General features: G+C 42.6%; 1 protein-coding gene across 2 annotated transcripts in view; it reads left to right on the forward strand.

Annotated features, from left to right (window-relative positions):
* The first annotated feature begins 311 nt into the window (after window positions 1-311).
* The window catches only part of LOC126365509 (protein unc-13 homolog 4B), a 450,988-nt gene continuing 432,341 nt past the window's right edge, over window positions 312-18,958 (forward strand). The window contains exon 1 of one of the 2 annotated variants that reach the window (XM_050008155.1): window positions 312-553. In XM_050008155.1, coding sequence (XP_049864112.1) covers window positions 393-553 — 161 coding nt within the window. In that variant the 5' untranslated portion in view covers window positions 312-392. The remainder of the gene's footprint in view (window positions 554-18,958) is intronic. The other variant, XM_050008152.1, reaches the window with a different exon arrangement.

The following is an 18,958-nucleotide window of genomic DNA, read 5'->3' on the forward strand; positions in this document are numbered from 1 at the left end:
AGTTTCTTCTGTAGAGATCTTGAGGATAAGATTGGATTAGTTAACAAGCACGTAGGCATTTAAATAATCAATCTTCCTGCGCAAAATATGTACGTGGAATGGCTGAAAGCTCTAGTAAGTGGTACGATGCGAAGTACCCTCCACCGTGCACTTCACAGTGGTTTGTAGTGTGCGGATGTCGCTGTAGATATTCATTGTAGCGCTGGGAGCGCGGGATGAGAGGGCCGTGCGTGACCGCGTGGTTCCCCGCGGTGGGCGCTCCCCACCTCCACGGCGCGGGCGATAGCGGGCAGGCGGCGGCCCGCAGACCGCAGGCCGCAGCCGCCGGCACTCCAGTCCGCGGTCGCCGGCCGAGTCGCGAACGCGTCGCTACCAGCAGCAGCAGCAGCAGCATGAGCGAGTGGGTGCGCCGCAAGCTGGGCAGCCGCTGGTGGTCCATGTGGCTGACGCCGCCCGCGGAGGAGCCCGACTGCGTGGCGCGCAGCGCGGCCGCCGCGCAACACGCCCCCCTGTCGCCGCCGCCCACGCCGGCCACCGCCGTCGCCTCCCCACAGTGAGTAGCCCACCAACACGCCCGCTGCGTCTGCCGGCACACCGCGCGCGGGAATATCACCACTACAGCGGTCTACCCTTTGTTGCGGCGTATCGTCTCTGAAGTACCCCATTTGTCACAGAGTTTTCATGACTTCTTTCCAACAAATTTCTATTTCAAATGAAGTTATACGGTTTCAGAGATCTTTTCAAGTCGCAAACATGTATGATATATATTGTCAGACTGAAGCATCGAATGAAAATTTTTACCAAGAAATCGAACCTGGGTCTCCTGCTCAGTGGGCAGATGCGCTAACCACTACGCCACTACGCCACTGTGGCTTTGCGCAACTGCACAGACTATCTTGGACGACTCAGCCCATTTGATATTCCCCTAAATTCGAACAGCACTGCAGAGCCCCTCCAACTGTATTGGAATAGCACCTCAGCATTTAACGAAACGGGAGATACTGCCTGAAACCCATCCATACAAATTTATATTCATACTGACAAGCTGTCCACAGCTCGTGGTCTTGCGGTATCGTTCTCGCTTTTTCCGCACAGGGTCCCGAGTTCAATTTCCGGTGGGGTCATGGATTTTTTCCTGCCTCGTGATGACTGGGTGTTGTGTCGTCTTCATCATTCATTCCCATTACGGTCGGAGGGAGGCAATGGGAAACCACCTCCGCTAGGACCTTGACTAGTACGGCGGTGCGGGTCTCCCGCAACGTCCCCTACGCTCCTCGGAGTATGGGACCTCATCATGACTGGCAAGCTATTGCACTGCCATAGCCACATGATGCAACAGTCGTTTTCACACAAGTTATATAAAAAAGGCGTGTTTTTAGAGACACAACTTCTGTGCCTCCAGAATGAATTTTCACACTGTAGCAGAATTACGAAAAACTTACTGGCAAAAGCAAAGCGAGTTGTGAATGGTTTCCCGATAGCTCAATCGGCAGAGCATTCTCCCGCGAAGTCGTTAGTGTAGATCACATTACTGGGAGATTGGTTTATTTATTAAGAAATCATTGATACGATCTCAGTTTTGCGTAATTACTGGCTTAATTATTGATTTAAACATTGAATAAAATAAAAATAAAAAATATAACATAGAGCTACGAAAAACAAATACAAATAACAAATAACAGAATGAAATAGTTACAGCACAGCCACAGTAATAAGACAGTGTGATTGAGTAAAACTGTCAAGGCACCACAGTCACACAACAGTCTAAATCAACATCACACCACTCAGATCTATACACTGTCAAAACTGTTAATGGTCCTGTGATGTGATACAAGTGTAGGGTAGAAAAGTGCTTTGCAGTCACACACTCTTATGAGTAAGTCGAGAAACAGTGTCAAATGCTGTTACAAAAGCGTTTGGTATAAAACATTTGTGTCAATATTTTTTGTTGTTGTTGTGGTCTTCAGTCCTGAGACTGGTTTGATGCAGGTCTCCATGCTAATCTATCCTGTGTAAGCTTCTTCATCTCCCAGTACCTATTGCAACCTACATCCTTCTGAATCTGCTTAGTGTATTCATTTCCTGTTTTCCCTCTACGATTTTTACCCTCCACGCTGCCCTCCAATGCAAAATTGGTGATCCCTTGATGCCTCAGAACATGTCCTACCAACCGATCCCTTCTTCTGGTCAAGTTGTGCCACAAACTTCTCTCCTCCTCAAACCTATTCAATACCTCCTCATTAGTTATGTGATCTACCCTTCTAATCTTCAGCATTCTTCTGGAGCACCACATTTCAGAAGCTTCTATTCTCTTCTTGTCCAAACTATTTATCGTCCATGTTTCACTTCCATACATGACTACACTCTATACAAATACTTTCAGAAATGACTTCCTGACACTTAAATCTATACTCGATGTTAACAAATTTCTCTTCTTCAGAAACACTTTCCTTGCCATTGCCAGTCTACATTTTATATCCTCTCTACTTCGACCATCATCAGTTATTTTGCTCCCCAAATAGCAAAACTCCTTTACTACTTTAAGTGTCTCATTTCCTAATCTAATTCCCTCAGCATCACCCGACTTTATTCGACTACATTCCATGATCCTCGTTTTGCTTTTGTTGATGTTCATCTTATATCCTCCTTTCAAGACACTATCCATTCCGTTCAACTGCTCTTTCAAGTCCTTTGCTGTCTCTGACAGAATTACGATGTCATCGGCGAACCTCAAAGTTTTTATTTCTTCTCCCTGGATTTTAATACCTACGCCAAATTTTCTTTTGTTTCCTTTACTGCTTGCACAATATACAGATTGAATAACATCGGGGAGAGGCTACAACCCTGTCTCACTCCCTTCCCAACCACAGCTTCCCTTTCATATCCCTCGACTCTTATAACTACCATCTGGTTTCTGTACAAACTGTAAATAGCCTTTCACTCCCTGTATTTTACCCCTGCCACCTTCAGAATTTGAAAGAGAGTATTACAGACAATGTACATATCATAAAACGTTGCACAATATTATGGAAAGAGCGGCTATTTATTGACAAGACAAGGTGTACAACATGTGATACGTCACTATTCAGGAACACAAAGTAATAATTCTTGATGCAAGCCTATGGTTAAACAGCAAAACAAGTTACAAAATGACTGAACTTGGAGGAAATCAGTATATTACTAAATAAAATAAATACCTATTACATCGTATATTACGATCATATGACGCTAATTTCATTAACTTACATACTAAATAAAATGACTATTTCATAAAAAATGACAATGAAAATAAAATTCAACATCTGATACAGTAAGAAAAATATTTTGAAGTAACTGCACTGATCAGAGATACCGACGAAGATAAGCAACTGATCAGCGTAGATCACACGCCAGCAAATTATTGTTTCTTTCCGCGACAGTAATCGTTCAGACGGCAATGTAGTCTGTATTGCTTGTTCTAAGAGCTGTATATGGTGTACGAAAGCTGAATCCGGTAATTTGATTATTGATTATCCAAAATTGTGGTAGCAGGAAAAGGTGCTTCCTAAATAAAAGCAGGTTCTGTTTTGCATTATTATGGCAGGTCAAATAACGTTTACTGAATGTAGCACTACACTTCAAAGTGACATATATACGTGACCCTACTTTTCAACATAGACACTATGTTACTCTAAACAACGGCCGCAGTGTTCTACCAATAAATTAATTCCTCGACAGTAGAAATCAGCTTCTCAGTCACCGGGTCATTCGAGAACCACCGTGTGAACGCCCTCATCCTTCGAAAACCTACAATTGCTTCGAATCAGTTCCTCGATCACCTACACATTATCACCTATACATTATAGTCTGTGGTGGATGTCTGTGTCCTTCCTTCGCAATCAATACCAAGTCTGTGCAGCCTTCGTGAAATTGTTGGCAGCGTTTCACTGTGGCTGGACGCGACAGTGTATTTTGTCCACGTGCCGCCAGAATTTCAAGGTGAATTTGAGTGCAATTTCAACTTTTTTCCCACAAGAATCTTACTATCCTGCGTACTTCATCTTGGGAGTAAGTTTCCAGTTACCACACCATTTCACTCCCGCACTGCGACGCGCCAGTTATCCATATCGCAGCGGAACTGTGTCTGCAGGAAACTAGGCGCAGAATATGTACTCTCTTCTGACAATACGGCAGTCCTGTTGCGCAATAGTCTTTGCGTGGGACTACATGTGTAACTTACTTTTTGAAGTCCTCTAGTAATGAATGAAGTGTAGGATCTGCTTTCCGTTCAATTACAGTGCTCAGCCTTGGGCGAATGCTTTGCACTGGTATCGTCGTAAAGCACTGTAGGCTTCATGGCTGGATTCATCCGACGCAAATTCGACATTTTGTTCACCAGAAAGTTGATAGGGGAGGGGAATAGGGCAGTGTCAGGTCAACTAATGCTTCTGCGTCCAACATAAATCAGGACATAAGTTTAAAATTGTAATATCAACTACATCGAATTTCAGTATCGTCACAACACAATGGGGAAAACATCAGTCGCTCAGTATTTCGCATTATAGCCCTATAAATTCGAGTACATTAGGTGATCACATCATAAGATGCCTTTTTGTTGCTCGACAGACCGTGGCGGTGTATCTTCAGCACTGCAAGTGATGTCGTGCGACGTTCTTGTTGTGTCATTTGGGCAACAGCACTGCCATGAAAACACTTCTGCTGGCTACTAACACGAGTATCTACTGTAAAAAAATACCTTAAGACAATCACGTAAGTAATTTGCAAGGTGCCATATCTTATACTGAGAAAGCCTACAGTTGTACTACTGACTCGTTTCACATCACGACAAGAGATCGCAATTATGAGCCACCATGCAAATAACTGAACTAAACTGACATCGGCACACGAGATGAAACGGAAGTAATTTGCGCCATTTGACTAGGTCGTCTGACGACTGGTTTGCATAAGATCCCTATCAGTTCGTTTCTTACACGCACTGGAGTGACAACTGTCTACAGTGCTTCCATAGTTCAACTGTCCATTAACTTTGCAAATCACGCGAAGTTTTTCACTAACTGATTTTGCCGGAAAATACATTTGTGATGTTGACGCTGTGTGCATGTCCCACATCATGTACGTCCTACGCTAAAAGATTGGTATCGTCTTGCACTGGTGTCACACCAAAACGGCGACTGACATCATCAAATAAGAGATTTAGAGATTGGAAGTCTAGTCACCTCCACGGCAGGATTCGAACTTTCTGTCCTTCAGTTTTATCCAGCGAAAATGGCTGTTCTATGGTAATTATGTCGCTGATATAAGTAGTATCTTTTCAGCAGTAACAAATGTTTTACAAGTTCATGTTAGCTGAGTAGATAATATCTTCACGCTTAGGCAGTAACTTCTTAATGGGAAAATGAACTCATGTTCTGCAGAAAGCAACGTGACAAGTCGGTGGCTAGCATGAACGGATATCTCGTTTCTAGTAACGCCCGTCTGTAAAGACGTGCAGTCAGTGCCTGGATCATTAACTGTTTGTTACAACTATCACTATACCATATATATGTTCAGATGTGTGTGAATTTCTGAGGGACCAAACTGCTGAGGTCATCGGTCTCTAGTCTTATGCACTACTTAAACTAACTTATGCTAAGAAAAACACACACACCCATGCCCGAGGGAGGACTCGAACCTCCGACGGGATATCTGACGCGACCCTGTAGTGTCCGCACATCGTTGATTCACACAGCGCAGACCTTTTCTTTCAAGTGTCCCCATAACCGAAAGTCTGGGGGATTGAGGTCTGGCGAACGAGTAGGCCAAAGTGTGTGCCCCCCTCCCGGCCCGACCAATCCAGCGATCCTGAAATGTCCGCGTCAGACGTTCGCGCATACTGTGACGAAAGAATGCTGGTTCGCCATCATGCTTGAACGATATGTGTATTCGTTGTTGCAAATGACACAGCCCCCAGCAAGGCATGCAATACATTAAGGAGAAAGTCCAGATAATGCGACCAGTTAACCTTTGTGGTAGCACTACTAATCTATCGTCAATTACGTCCTCATACGTCGACTGAGAATCGGTGCTCATGCCCTGTTTCCTGAATTACTTGGGGATTTACATTTACCCGTATACGCTGTTTATGGAAATTCACAACACCATCTCTCGTGAACCCTGCCTCATCGGTAAATAAATTCCTCGATGTGAATGGTGAATCTGATGCACTCTTCAGCAACAGCCATTGACAGAACCACCGTCTGCCGTGATGATCCTGTGCCTTAGGCCTTAACGCGCTGTGGATGATATGCGTACAGCAATTGTTCATTAATCACTCCCACCCCTAGATAAGAGTGAGACACGCCTTCTGCTGCTGCTAATCGTCGCGCCCTGGTCCTATAGGTTTCTTCCTCAGAACGTAGCACAAGCAAATCCAAGTCAGACGTGCGGACGTGAGTCTGATAGCTGGAGTCCAAGTGTTTCTTAATCACGCCTGTTGCATTCCTGTGGAAATATTTCTATAGCAGCTTTCATCCCCTAACAAATATTTCTGTTTATCTAACCGATAAGTGAAATACCAATTTTCTTAAATTTAGCTATAACGAAGTATTTTCTTAAAATTTTTTATATCCTATTGCATTATTTCCAAAAACGCTGAAACACTTATTTTTGTTTTTATTTCTAACCGAGAAGTCAGACAGCAATTTCATAGATGTACCCTTAAAAATACTAAGTATTTCTTTAGTAATTACTTATTTTCGAAAAGTCTTTCACCCCCTATTTTACCCTCTTAGTGATTGAATTTCCAAAGACGCTGAAACTTTCTTACTCAGAGGCCAAATACTTGTATTCGTAGTTCTAGCTTTGGCATTCCCTTAACACGACATACTTTCAAAAAGCATTTCATCCCCTACTTCACCCCCTTAGGAGTGGTAATTTGGAGAATCTCTTCTTAAATAATGCCTACAGTATAAGATCCACACTCTCTCCACACTTCCACTTTCTATCCCTAGCGGTTAGGGCGATGATGAGTGAGTCAGTCAGACAGGACATCTAGACATTGCGTTTGCCCAGTATTCTATCAATACTCCGAAGTCTACCACCTGCTCTACCCACGGCAAAGCCTATGTAATCGTTCCATTTCATTTCCCTACAAAGTGTTACACTCAAGCATTTCAATGAGTAAACCGATTCCATCTATGACTCACTGAAATTATAGTCAGAGAATACTGTGTTTTTCGTTTTGTGAAGTGCACAACTTTACATTTCCGAACATTTAAGGCAAGTTGTCAATTTTTGCACCACTTCGAAATCTTAAAGAGATCTGAGAGGATGTTTATGCAGCTTCTTTCAGATTGTACTTCAGTATAGGTAACTGAATTACCTGCAAAAAATTGAGGTTACTATTGACGTTGGCCTCAAGATGATTAACATACAACATGAACAGTAAGAGTCCCAACACACTTCCCTGGGGTACTCACTAAGTTACTTCTACGTCTGTTGATGACTCTGCATCTGAGATAACTTTCTGCATCATTTCTACCAAAAAAACCGTCAATATAGCCACAGATTTCGCTTGATAGCCCATATGATCGAAGTTTTAATAGTAAGCGTAGATGAGGTACACAGTCAAATGTTTTTCAGAAATCAATAAATACTACAACTACTTGACTGCCTTGATCCAAAGCTTTCAGTCAAACGAGAAAAGTGCGAGTTGGGTTCCACGTGATCCATGTTTTCGGAATCTACCCTGGCTGGCATGGAGGAGGTCTTTCTGTTCGAGATACTTCATGGTACTTGATGATACTTCACTATGTTTGAACCCGAAATATATTCGAAGACTGTACAACAAAATGGCTCTGAGCACTATGCGACTTAACTTCTGAGGTCATCAGTCTCCTAGAATTTAGAACTAATTATACCTAACTAACCTAAGGACATCACACACATCCATGCCCGAGGCAGGATTCAAAACTGCGACCGCAGCGGTCGCTCGGCTCCAGACTGTAGCGCCTAGAACCGCACGGCCACTTCGACCGGCACTCTATAACAAATCGATTCAATGATATTGGTCGGTATTTATGTGGATCACTTCTGTTACCCTTCTTATAAATGGGTATGACCTCTGCTTTCTTCTAGGTTTTTTGTTTGGGAGATCTACCATATGTAGTTAACCATATATAGTTAACACAGGGGCTAACTCAGCCTCAAATGCAGTATAGAATGTGATAGGGATTCCATCGGGCCCTGGAGCTTTGTTCAATTCTTGAAGAATCCAGCTGTTTGTCAAAAACACTGACACTAACAGTTACCTCACCCATCTTTTCAGTGGTACGAGGATTAAACTGATGGAGCTCTCTCGGGTTTTCCTTTGTCAAGGAATATTTGAAAACAGAGTTAAACATTTGTACTTTTGTCTGCTTCCCTCAATTTCATTTCCGTTTCGTCCACGAGTGACTGGATGCTAATTTTGGTGTCATTAATAGCCTTGACATATGACAAGAATTTCTGTGGGTTTCGTGACAGGTCATTTGACACTACTCTGCTACGTTAGCCATTGAAGGCTTCACGCAGTGCTCCCCTAACAGCCATTTCTCTATCTATAGACCCATGCACTGATTTGCACCTATTATGCAGTTGTTTCTTTAGAAGTTCCTTTACAATTATTCTATATTATGGAGGGTGCCTCCCACCACGAACTGTTCTACTGGATACACATCTACCCAGAGCATGGCCAATTGTTCATTTAAACTTGAGCCGTAGCTCCTCTATAAGTTTCTGTCCTGTGATAAACGTTTCAAGTTCCTCTTTGAGATATAACACTACTGATTTTTTATCTAATTTGTTGAACATATATAAGTTTGTACCGGATTTAGCTGCCCTTCTTACTCTGGTAATCATTATTGACACAACCGAACCGCGTCATGGTCACTGGTACTGGTTTCGATGTGGACCTAACCAAAGAGGTCATGTCTATTTGGTGCCATAAAATATAACACACTTCCATCGTGAGTGGGGCACGAACTATCTGTTCAAAGCAGTTTCCAGAGAGGGCGTATAGTAATGTTTCACAGGCAAACTTTGTTGATGTACAGGGCGTTCGAAAAGTTCTTCCCTGATTACACAAATTGATAACTCAGGCTAGAAGTAAGATACAAATATGAAACTGGTGTCTAATTGTTTACAAACTATCAAAGTTTTTTTTCACACATCAATAAACTTCCACATGAGCATGACAGAGTTATCCACACAAAACTTCCAAGCACTGGTGCAGCGAAGATGTTGCAGTGAAACAAACTCCCTAAATGTCAGAATAACCCCATAAATGATATAACAACGGCTTTGACTAGTTTTTGGCGAGTCTTCTTGCAAATCTCAGTAAGCTGAAGGTTGAGATTTAAAAGAATTGCATAACATAGTTGGTACTCCGTCTCTAAAGAAGTCATTGTACATAGAAACTGAAAAGAAAAAAGTAATCTTCCTTGTGTTAGTTTACGAGAGTTTATTACCGTTTCTCGTGTTGTTACCAGTCCTGGAAGCGTACACGAGGAGCGTGAAAAGCATCAGGTATTGAGTGGTCACTGTGAAGGACGCGGAGACGCCACGTACCTGTGTGAGATAGCGTTATCCTATCCAGATTTGTGGCGCATTCGGATGTGACGGTGGGCAAGTGTTGAAACCTTAGAAACTTGGTTTCAGCTAAATGTATGGAATCTAAACGTATCTAAGACTCACATGATGCAGTTCAAAACGAAACAGTTAAAATGTGAGCAGACTAAGATTGTACACAACGACAAAGATATTGAAGAAGTTGACTCAGTCGAATTTTTTGGTTTAAATGTAGATAAAAATTTGAGATGGCAGGCACACATAGAATATCTAGCCTATAAACTGGGCAGCTTTGTATTTTCAATGCAAATATTGTCAACCTCCAACTGAGATAGACAGACGAAAATTAGTATATAACAGCTACTTTGAATCCATTATTAGGTATGGTATTGTTTTTAGGGGTAACTCGACAAACATAATGCGGATACTAAAAACACAGAAAAAATCATTCGAAACATGTGCACTGCAAATCACAAAGAACCATGTAGACCATTATTTAGAAAACTTAAAAAAATTAACTCTGCCGTCCATATACGTACGGTAAATGAGATTATTATATTGTTGTATACCGAACATGAATTTTTGGAAGGAAACCATTTTGTCCATTCACATTTACTGTTCTTGATATACATTAATGACTTACCATTCCACATCGATGAAGATGCAAAGTTAGTTCTTTTTGCTGATGATACAAGTATAGTAATAACATCCAAAAACCAAGAACTAAGTGGTGTAATTGTAAATGATGTTTTTCACAAAATTATTAAGTGGTTCTCAGCAAACAGACTCTCTTTAAATTTTGATAAAACACAGTATATACAGCTCCGTACAGTAAATGGCACAACTCCAGTAACAAACACAGACTTTGAACAGAAGTCTGTAGCTAAGGTAGAATTTTCATAATTTTTAGGTGTGTCCATTGATGAGAGGTTAAACTGGAAGCAACACATTGATGGGCTGCTGAAACGTCTGAGTTCAGCTACGTATGCTATTAGGGTTATTGCAAATTTTGGTGATAAGAATCTCAGTAAATTAGCTTACTATGCCTACTTTCATTCACTGCTTTCGTATGGCATTATATTCTGGGGTAATTCATCGTTGAGTAGAAAAGTATTCATTGCTCAAAAACGTGTAATCAGAATAATTGCTGGAGTCCACCCACGGTCATCCTGCAGACATCTATTTAAGGGTCTAGAGATCTTCACAGTAACCTCACAGTATATATACTCACTTGTGAAATTTGTTGTTAATAATCCAACTCAGTTCAAAAGTAATAGCAGTGTGCATAGCTATAACACCAGGAGAAAGGATGATCTTCACTATGCAGGGTTAAATCTGACTTTGGCACAGGAAGGGGTAAATTATGCTGCCACAAAAGTCTTTGGTCACCTACCAAACAGCATCAAAAGCCTGACAGGTAGCCAACTAACATTTAAAAATAAATTAAAAGAATTTCTAGATGACAACTCCTTCTACTCATTGGGTGAATTTTTAGATATAAACTAAGGAAAAAAACTTAAACATTAGTGTCATGCAATATTTTTTGTAATGTAATATCTTGTACAGACATCTTTTATTAACCTGACACGTTCCACATCATTACGAAGTGTCGTATTCATGATCTATGGAACAAGTATTAAACTAATCTAATCTAATAATGATACGAGAAACAAAGAAAATTTTATGCTGTCCACCCACCGCCTCAGACTGTATTCCCAGGAAATATAAGGGAATGAAAATCAATAATAAATTGAAAGGGATCAAGTTGATGCAGATGAATTTAGGTCCACTTAAAAGAAAGCTATATGAGGTACTGACACTGAAGTGTTATTACTCAGTCGGTGAATTCATGCAGGACAAACTGGAAATTTGAGCTGGATATGCTGGTTTACATATTCCAAAAAATATCCGCAACGTTGATCGGAGACCAACAACAGCTGGACTAGGGAATTACCTTCTCATCCGATAGGCTTCAGTTGGCATCGCAACACAAACGCTTCCGTTTGGAGTGATGTATTGACTGGGAAGTTTGGACTGTTGATGAATGGCGTCGCACTGTGTCCACCGGTTTTGCACTATCCCGGAAGACCATCGTTGCCTAGTATGGCTCCGACCTGCGGAGGAACCCTTTCTTACAATGTTTAGGAGAGGCACAGCGATGTCAGTCCTGGCGGCATTGCGTGATAAGCCATAGGATATGACTTCAGGTTACGGCTGGTAGGGACTGAGGGAATCCTGACACCATAGTGGTATGTCGTGGACATCTTACGTCCTCACGAGTTATCTCTCGTGCGACGGTATCGCAGTGCCATTTTTCAAGAGGCCATTGCTCGTCCACACATGGCACCAGTCTATACGAACCGTTTGCCTTTAAAATGTGCGTCCACAAATGATGCATCGCATTTTAAGATGTTGAGGTACTTCCGTGGTCAGAAAGATCCTCATATCTGTCCCCGATACACCCGATACAAAGTGTCTGGGACCAGTTCGGACGTCAATCCGTCCCAGTTCCAGTATCCAGGATACGAAGCACCAGCTACAATATTGTGGCCCATCTTGTCTCAGGAGAGGATACGACGGCCTTATGACAGCCTTCCCAACCAAATAATTGCTTCCATGTAGGGTGCAACGCCATATATATATATATATATATATATATATATATATATATATATATATGTGTGTGTGTGTGTGTGTGTGTGTGTGTGTTTGTGTGTGTGTGTGTGTGTGTCTGTTCTGTCCGAAAGAACACACGCCGCATATATATTCAATTTAGGCGAGACGGTTAATTTTCTCTTCGGTGAAGATGCACAATAGGCTCTAACTTTTACTGGAATGGGAGACATTCCACGAGTAGTGAGGGTAATGGGCAAAGGACACTACATTAGTCCTACTGTGTCCGGATGGCTTAGTGGCCAGAGCATTTGACAAGTAGGCAGAAGACGCGGGTTCGAATCCCGGTCTGGCACAAATGTTCAACTTTCCCCGCTGACTTCAATCGATGTTCACTCTGTAACTCCTTTGTGTTTTAAGTCATACTGATAATTGGGCTGACACTGTCAAGTATTTGTAAATTTGACACAAGTTTGTAAACACTAAAATAACAACACAGCGTCTCAATCTGCGAAGTCTCATCCTTCTTTTCAGACAGTATATTTGTATGAGAATCTGCCACTTGGGATAAAATGAGTGCCAGTCCTTCCTTTTAAGTTTACTGCGCTCTTGGCTGTAGGAACGGAGGAGAGGTCATGAAATTTCATTTTACTTCTCTGTTCACATACACTCGTAAAGGAACAGTGTTTCAACTAAGCTTACATCTCTCACGAACACATTACGCTATTGATCTCATCTGTCAATCTCATAGTTCGTTAGCCATCTCATACTGTTGACAAACATACAAAGGAAATGAAAAGTTCCGCTGAACTAACAAGGAAGTAGGCTCAGACTTTGTAGGGCAATTTGGGCGTGCTGCATAATCGACCGTTTAAAAGTCCACCGCGTCAGAAGGCGTTTGCATCATGTGCACGAGCAGTGACGACAACGACCTCGAGATATACTGTGGGAGAACCGGTCTTGCAGCACTACGTTAGCGATACCTACTCGACGATGCTGCCTACATCGTCCTCATATTGTTAAGCACGGACTTTTTAAATATCAGTGTCACAACATCCATGACCTAAGAAAATTAGTTTTCGTTGTTGCTGCTACGTTCGTCTAATTTGAAAATACGCGAAAAGAAATGTAAACAAATTTAGTATGGAAGTATCATCACACTTATGACTGAAATATTACTTGAAATAGATGACGATACGATATTGCAGCACTTGTGTTGTTCAGAAGTGCGATACAACGTTCCTTCGACATGTAATTGCTTGTCCGAAGAAACATAGCACCGTACTTCTTGATAACAAATGCATTACAATATCGTATTTATCCGGCGATACCAGGTAGCGACTTTCAATTAAAATTTCCCCTGCTCCCCTTACGGAAATTACAGAAACCGCAAGAGTGCAGACTGTGACGTATGAACGATGACATCTGGAAGTTTGGGTGTTGCCGTGAGTGGTGCACGGATAGCCAAACCGATTAAGGCCAACGCTTACGTAAAGTGGGAAATGAGGGTTCGAGTCTCAGTCCGGCACAAATATTTATTGTCGTCGTTCCATGATACGTCTGATGGTTGTCAGTATTCGCAAGTGCGAACACATTTTACATAAAAATAGATTAGCCGTTACGGCTGTTGATCTGGCGGTGCGGATATGTTATCCCACATTTCATACTTTTCACGTGAAATGCAAAGTGAAACTAACAAAAGACAAAAATTTCTTCCAGAAATGGGAAACTAACTAAGCGTTATTTATGGAAAAGATTTGTTCAGAGGTAAGAGACTTGCAAATACATACCAGTACAAAGGTGCACAGTTCACTTGAGCCGGTTCTGTAGTTAAATTGTAATCTGTGAAGGAGTTACACAAAAGACTAATCGAATCCAGGCTGTTAAGGGATTTTCCTCATTAGAATTTGGTCGTTGAGGGAAATGAGATGATACGAATAGCTCCTACTCTTCAAAGGCTCTTTGGTCAGCTCCACACCTTTAAGTGTTTTGGTATAGAGTGCAGAGTGTAGAGTGAGACCTTAAGTAGATGATTATTTGTCCACCAGGCGAGTGAGTTGAGCCTGGTCGGTGGTGGGCTATGTACTGATACCGCTTTCAACAGTTTCTTTTATTTCATAGTCACACATGACAATGCAAATACGGTACAGTGCACAAATGGCTTACAATTCATATTATTTCGACACTTCATCGCGAAGGTGGAAGAAACAGAATGCTTAGCCACGTTCTCCTAGGCATTAGCAAGCAATAATGCTGGATTTCAGAGTGACCTCCACAGTATACTAGTGTGTGTGTGTATGTTTTTCCGTCCATACATTAAGAAATTCTCTTTAGACCTCGCAAAAACACCTCTCATAAGGATAAAGCGTGACCGTAATAATATCTGAATAGGAATTACATGATCTCCATAAGTTTATCTTCACAACATAAGACTTTAATACGTTTAAAACTATAGTAGATATTAACAAATGGTTTTCAACATTTGATAACTCAAAATTTTGTTTCCTCATTCATACAAACCAATGAGTAAACTCTTAGTGGCACGGATAATGTCTAGTCGAGATTCCATTTTTCACCACGAACGATTCAAGATCTTCATGGTGACATGTCCAAATGCATTCAAAAGCGTTCCTTCAAGTGCTATAGGTCTCTAACCTTTGTTCGATACATCAGATCCTTTGCAGAATCTCGCAGGAAGAAGTCGAGTGGTGCGAGGTCATCGACCTGGACCATCTCGCCCAATCCCCCTATCCGGAAACATTTCATCCAGAATTGTAAGGACATTTACGAACCAGTGGAGTGGTGTCCCGTCCTGCTAAAATGTGACATCACGTTGTAAGTGTTCCAGTTGTGGCAAAAATGGTTCAAATGGCTCTAAGCACTATAGGACTTAACATCTGAGGTCATCAGTCCCCTAGAACTTAGAACTGCTTAAACCTAGCTAACCTAAGGACATCACACACATCCATGCCCGAGGCAGGATTCGAGCCTGCGACCGTAGCAGCCACGTGGTTCCCGACTGAAGCGCCTAGAACCGCTCGATCACAGCGGCCGGCAGTTGTGGCACAGCAGTGTCTTGTAACATGTCCCGGTAAAAGCCACCGTTATCGGCAGACTCGATGAAAAAGAATGGATCAATAATACAATGTGTATCAGACCGCACCAAACTTTAACTACGGGACTGTCCTCTATCCAATTTACTTGCAACATGAGGTTGTTGTGAAACCTATATGAGAATGTTATGAGGGTTCAGTTTGGCCTGATAGATGAAATGTTACTTCATCGGAGTAACGAATCCTTTCTAAAAAGTCAGACACACCTACGGTTCATGTAGTATCTGTGAGCGTGCTGTCCGTGTGTAGAATGGGGATGGCGCGCGATCTATCTGAATCTGACCAAGGACAGATAGTGATGGCTCGGAGCATCGGCACGAGCTTTCCGGAAACTGCACGACTTGTCGGGTGTTCGAGAAGTGTTTTGGTGAGTGTCTTCAACACGTGGTCAAGCCAATGTGAAACCACGTCCGGACGTCGGGGGGTTTGGGGGCCACCCACCATTACAGATGTCGGACGTCGCAGGCTGGGCAGACTGGTAAAACAGGACAGGCGGCGAACTGTGGCGGAACTAACATTAGACGTTAACGCTAGGCATAGTACAAGTGTGTCTGAACACACAGTGTACCGAACACTCCTAACGATGGGCATCTGCAACCGATGACACATGCATGTGGTGGTGCTGGTGGTTAGTGTTTAACGTCCCGTCGACAACGAAGTCATTAGAGACGGAGTGCAAGCTCGGGTTAAGGAAGGATTGGGAAGGAAATCGGCCGTGCCCTTTCAAAGGAACCATCGCGGCATTTGCCTGAAGCGATTTAGGGAAATCACGGAAAACCTAAATCAGGATGGCCGGAGACGGGATTGAACCGTCGTCCTCCCGAATGCGAGTCCAGTGTACAAACCACTGCGCCACCTCGCTCGGTACATGCATGTGCCATTGTTAACAATACGACGTCGGCAACTACGACTGAAATGGGCACATTACCATCGGCATTGGAAGTTGGCGCAGTGACAGAATGTTTCATGGTCTGATGAATCCCGATAACTTCTTCATCATGATGATAGAAGGGCGCGAATCCGTCGTCTTCCAGGGAACAGTTCCTTGACATCTGTACTGCGTGACGGAGACAAACTGGCGGCAGTTTTATTATGCTCTAGGGAACATTCACGTGCACCGTCACGGGTTCAGTGGAGTTCGTGCAAAAGCGCCATGACGCCCAAGGAGTATCGTACACTGGTTCCAGACCACGTACACCCTTTCACGACGATCACTTTTCCCGAGGGCAGCGGCATTTTTCAACAAGATAATCCGCCATATCACAAGGCCAGAAGTGTGATGGAGTGGTTCGACGAACAAAGTGGCAAGTTCCAATTGATGTGCTGGCCTCCTAGCTAGCCAGATCTGAACCAGATCGAACAAATCCGAGACGTTATTGAACGTGGCGTCAGAGCTCATCGTCCCCCTCCACAGAATTTACGGTAGTTACGTGACTTCTGTGTGCAGATGTAGTGGCAGCTCCCTCCAGCGACCTACAAGGAGCTGATTACTTCCGTGCTACGACGCGTCGCCGCTGTTATCCGTGCTAAAGGTGGACATACCGGCTATTAGGTAGGTGGTCATAATGTTATGGCTGATCAGTGTAATTTCTGGACACCCTGTATTTTGTATCCGCTGAGTAACAGCATTGTCGTTACCGATCATTCAAAACTGTCGTAATTTGAGTTACTGTCTGCAAAATAATAAGCGCGTTTGTAAGTTCAAACTTAATATAGTATTTGTGACAAGAAGCTTCCTCAGCTAAATAGAAATACTACGAAAATCACTGCTAGAATTGTAGAATGCCGTTTTTTAATAAAAATCCTTATGAGTTTTCTGCGCTAGAATGATAAGTTGAAGCTGGAACATGTTTTGATTTGGAGGCAGACGACCGCTATCTGCGGTCTACGTGATTCATCAATTTATGACACTTTTCTCTGAATATCATTTGCATCAGCATTGTTAACCAAAACAACACCAATAATTGAGAGTTTCGTCAGTGAATGAGAGATTTAGCTCGAATGGAAAATAATGCTCACACGTCTGGTAACAGCATCCGACAAGGTACAGCGATGAAAGTTCGACCTTGCATCTGGAAGGGACTGTGATATGAATTATTTACAATGCATTTATTAGTATTTAGGTGTCTCTGCGGTAATTTTCTGATGTTTGAATTATTTTAGAAGAAGGAAGAAGGTAGGAGGAGAGATGAGGGTTTTGCGTTCCGGCGCTGACAAGATCACGTGCGACGGAGCACAAGCTGACACTGAGGACAGGTAGGGAAGGAAATCGTCTGTACCCTTTTCGAAGAAGCCATTGCGGCATTTACAGTGGGCGATCTAAGAAAACATAAAACTAGATAACCGGTTGCGTACTTGAATCCCAATCAATCCTCCAGAATGTTGGTACATTGTGTTAACACTGCACCATTTAGACTGTTCGAACAAACAAGAAAAATAGATAAGAAAATGATCAGTGCGTAGACTCGTCGAAAAAAAGAGTAATTTGCTCATAAAACCTACATATCTGTCCAGATGAAACAACGGCTGGATTCAGTATCGGAATCTACGTACGATGGGCAGAATTTTTTTCTCGCTAATTTTCGTCGAAAAAATACGGAATTTGTTGTGGGACATCGTGGAATATTCCCGCTTCAGCTCCTATAGCCGATGCGTGGCGGCGTTATACGTAGCCTTCTAATAAGCGTCTGTAACAGAGATGCGTTCCACGCAGAGAGCTGTCGTTGAAGTTTTTTTTTTCTTTTTTTTTTTCTTTTTGCGGATAACCAGAGCATCACAGATATTCATACGCGCTTGCAGTATTTCTACGAAGGCCTGGCAGTGAACAAAAGTACGGGGAGTCGTTGGAGGAGCTCACAGAACTTCATTGGACTATTCTTCCTCATCCACTCAAAGCAAGGATCTCGCACCTTCCGACTCCCATCTGTTTGGCCCAATGAAGGACGCACTGTGCGGGAAGCAATACGTGGATGATCGAGAGATTATTGATGCAGAAAGATTTTGGCTCCGACGTCGACCAGTATAAGATACCATCGGGAATACAGGCTCTTCCAGAAAGGAGGCGTAAGTCCGTCGCACTTAACTCAAAATACGTTGAAAAATAAGGTTTTGTAGCCAAAAGAGTTGGGGATAACATGGTGTATTGGAATCCTGAATAAAACCAACCTGCTTTCAGAAAAAAGTTGCATTACTTACTGAATGCACCTCGTACATCCCGTCTTACAGCCGTAAATATTGTTTCAGCTTGCAGTGACCTAATCGCTGGCGGACCATGCAGTATTTTGTTACGTGACTAGTGTAAGAAAAAGATGTGCTTTGTGCCTTTCCTATTTTTAGCAGGATTCAATAATGATTTGCAGCAAGACTATAGGAGACAGTATTTCACTGTATTCAGATCGTTTGAGTAGCCTACGTTATAAACTTGCAAAAACTTATAAAACGCAACGTGATGGGCAGTGCAGCATTTGCTAACGAGAACGATAATATGTCGTTCCCGAAGCGGGTAGCCTGTGCCTCTGAATAAAAATATGACACTGGACGATGTATCGTGCAGAGAGTGCAGGGCGGTTGCGCAGAACAGCTGTGCCCCAGTTGAGGGCTGCATACCGTGAAAACACAGCTCGTTTATTTTCTGCGGTCGCCACGGT

This window comes from Schistocerca gregaria, chromosome 1, assembly GCF_023897955.1.
Source record: "Schistocerca gregaria isolate iqSchGreg1 chromosome 1, iqSchGreg1.2, whole genome shotgun sequence".
Taxonomy (NCBI): Eukaryota; Metazoa; Arthropoda; class Insecta; order Orthoptera; family Acrididae; genus Schistocerca; species Schistocerca gregaria.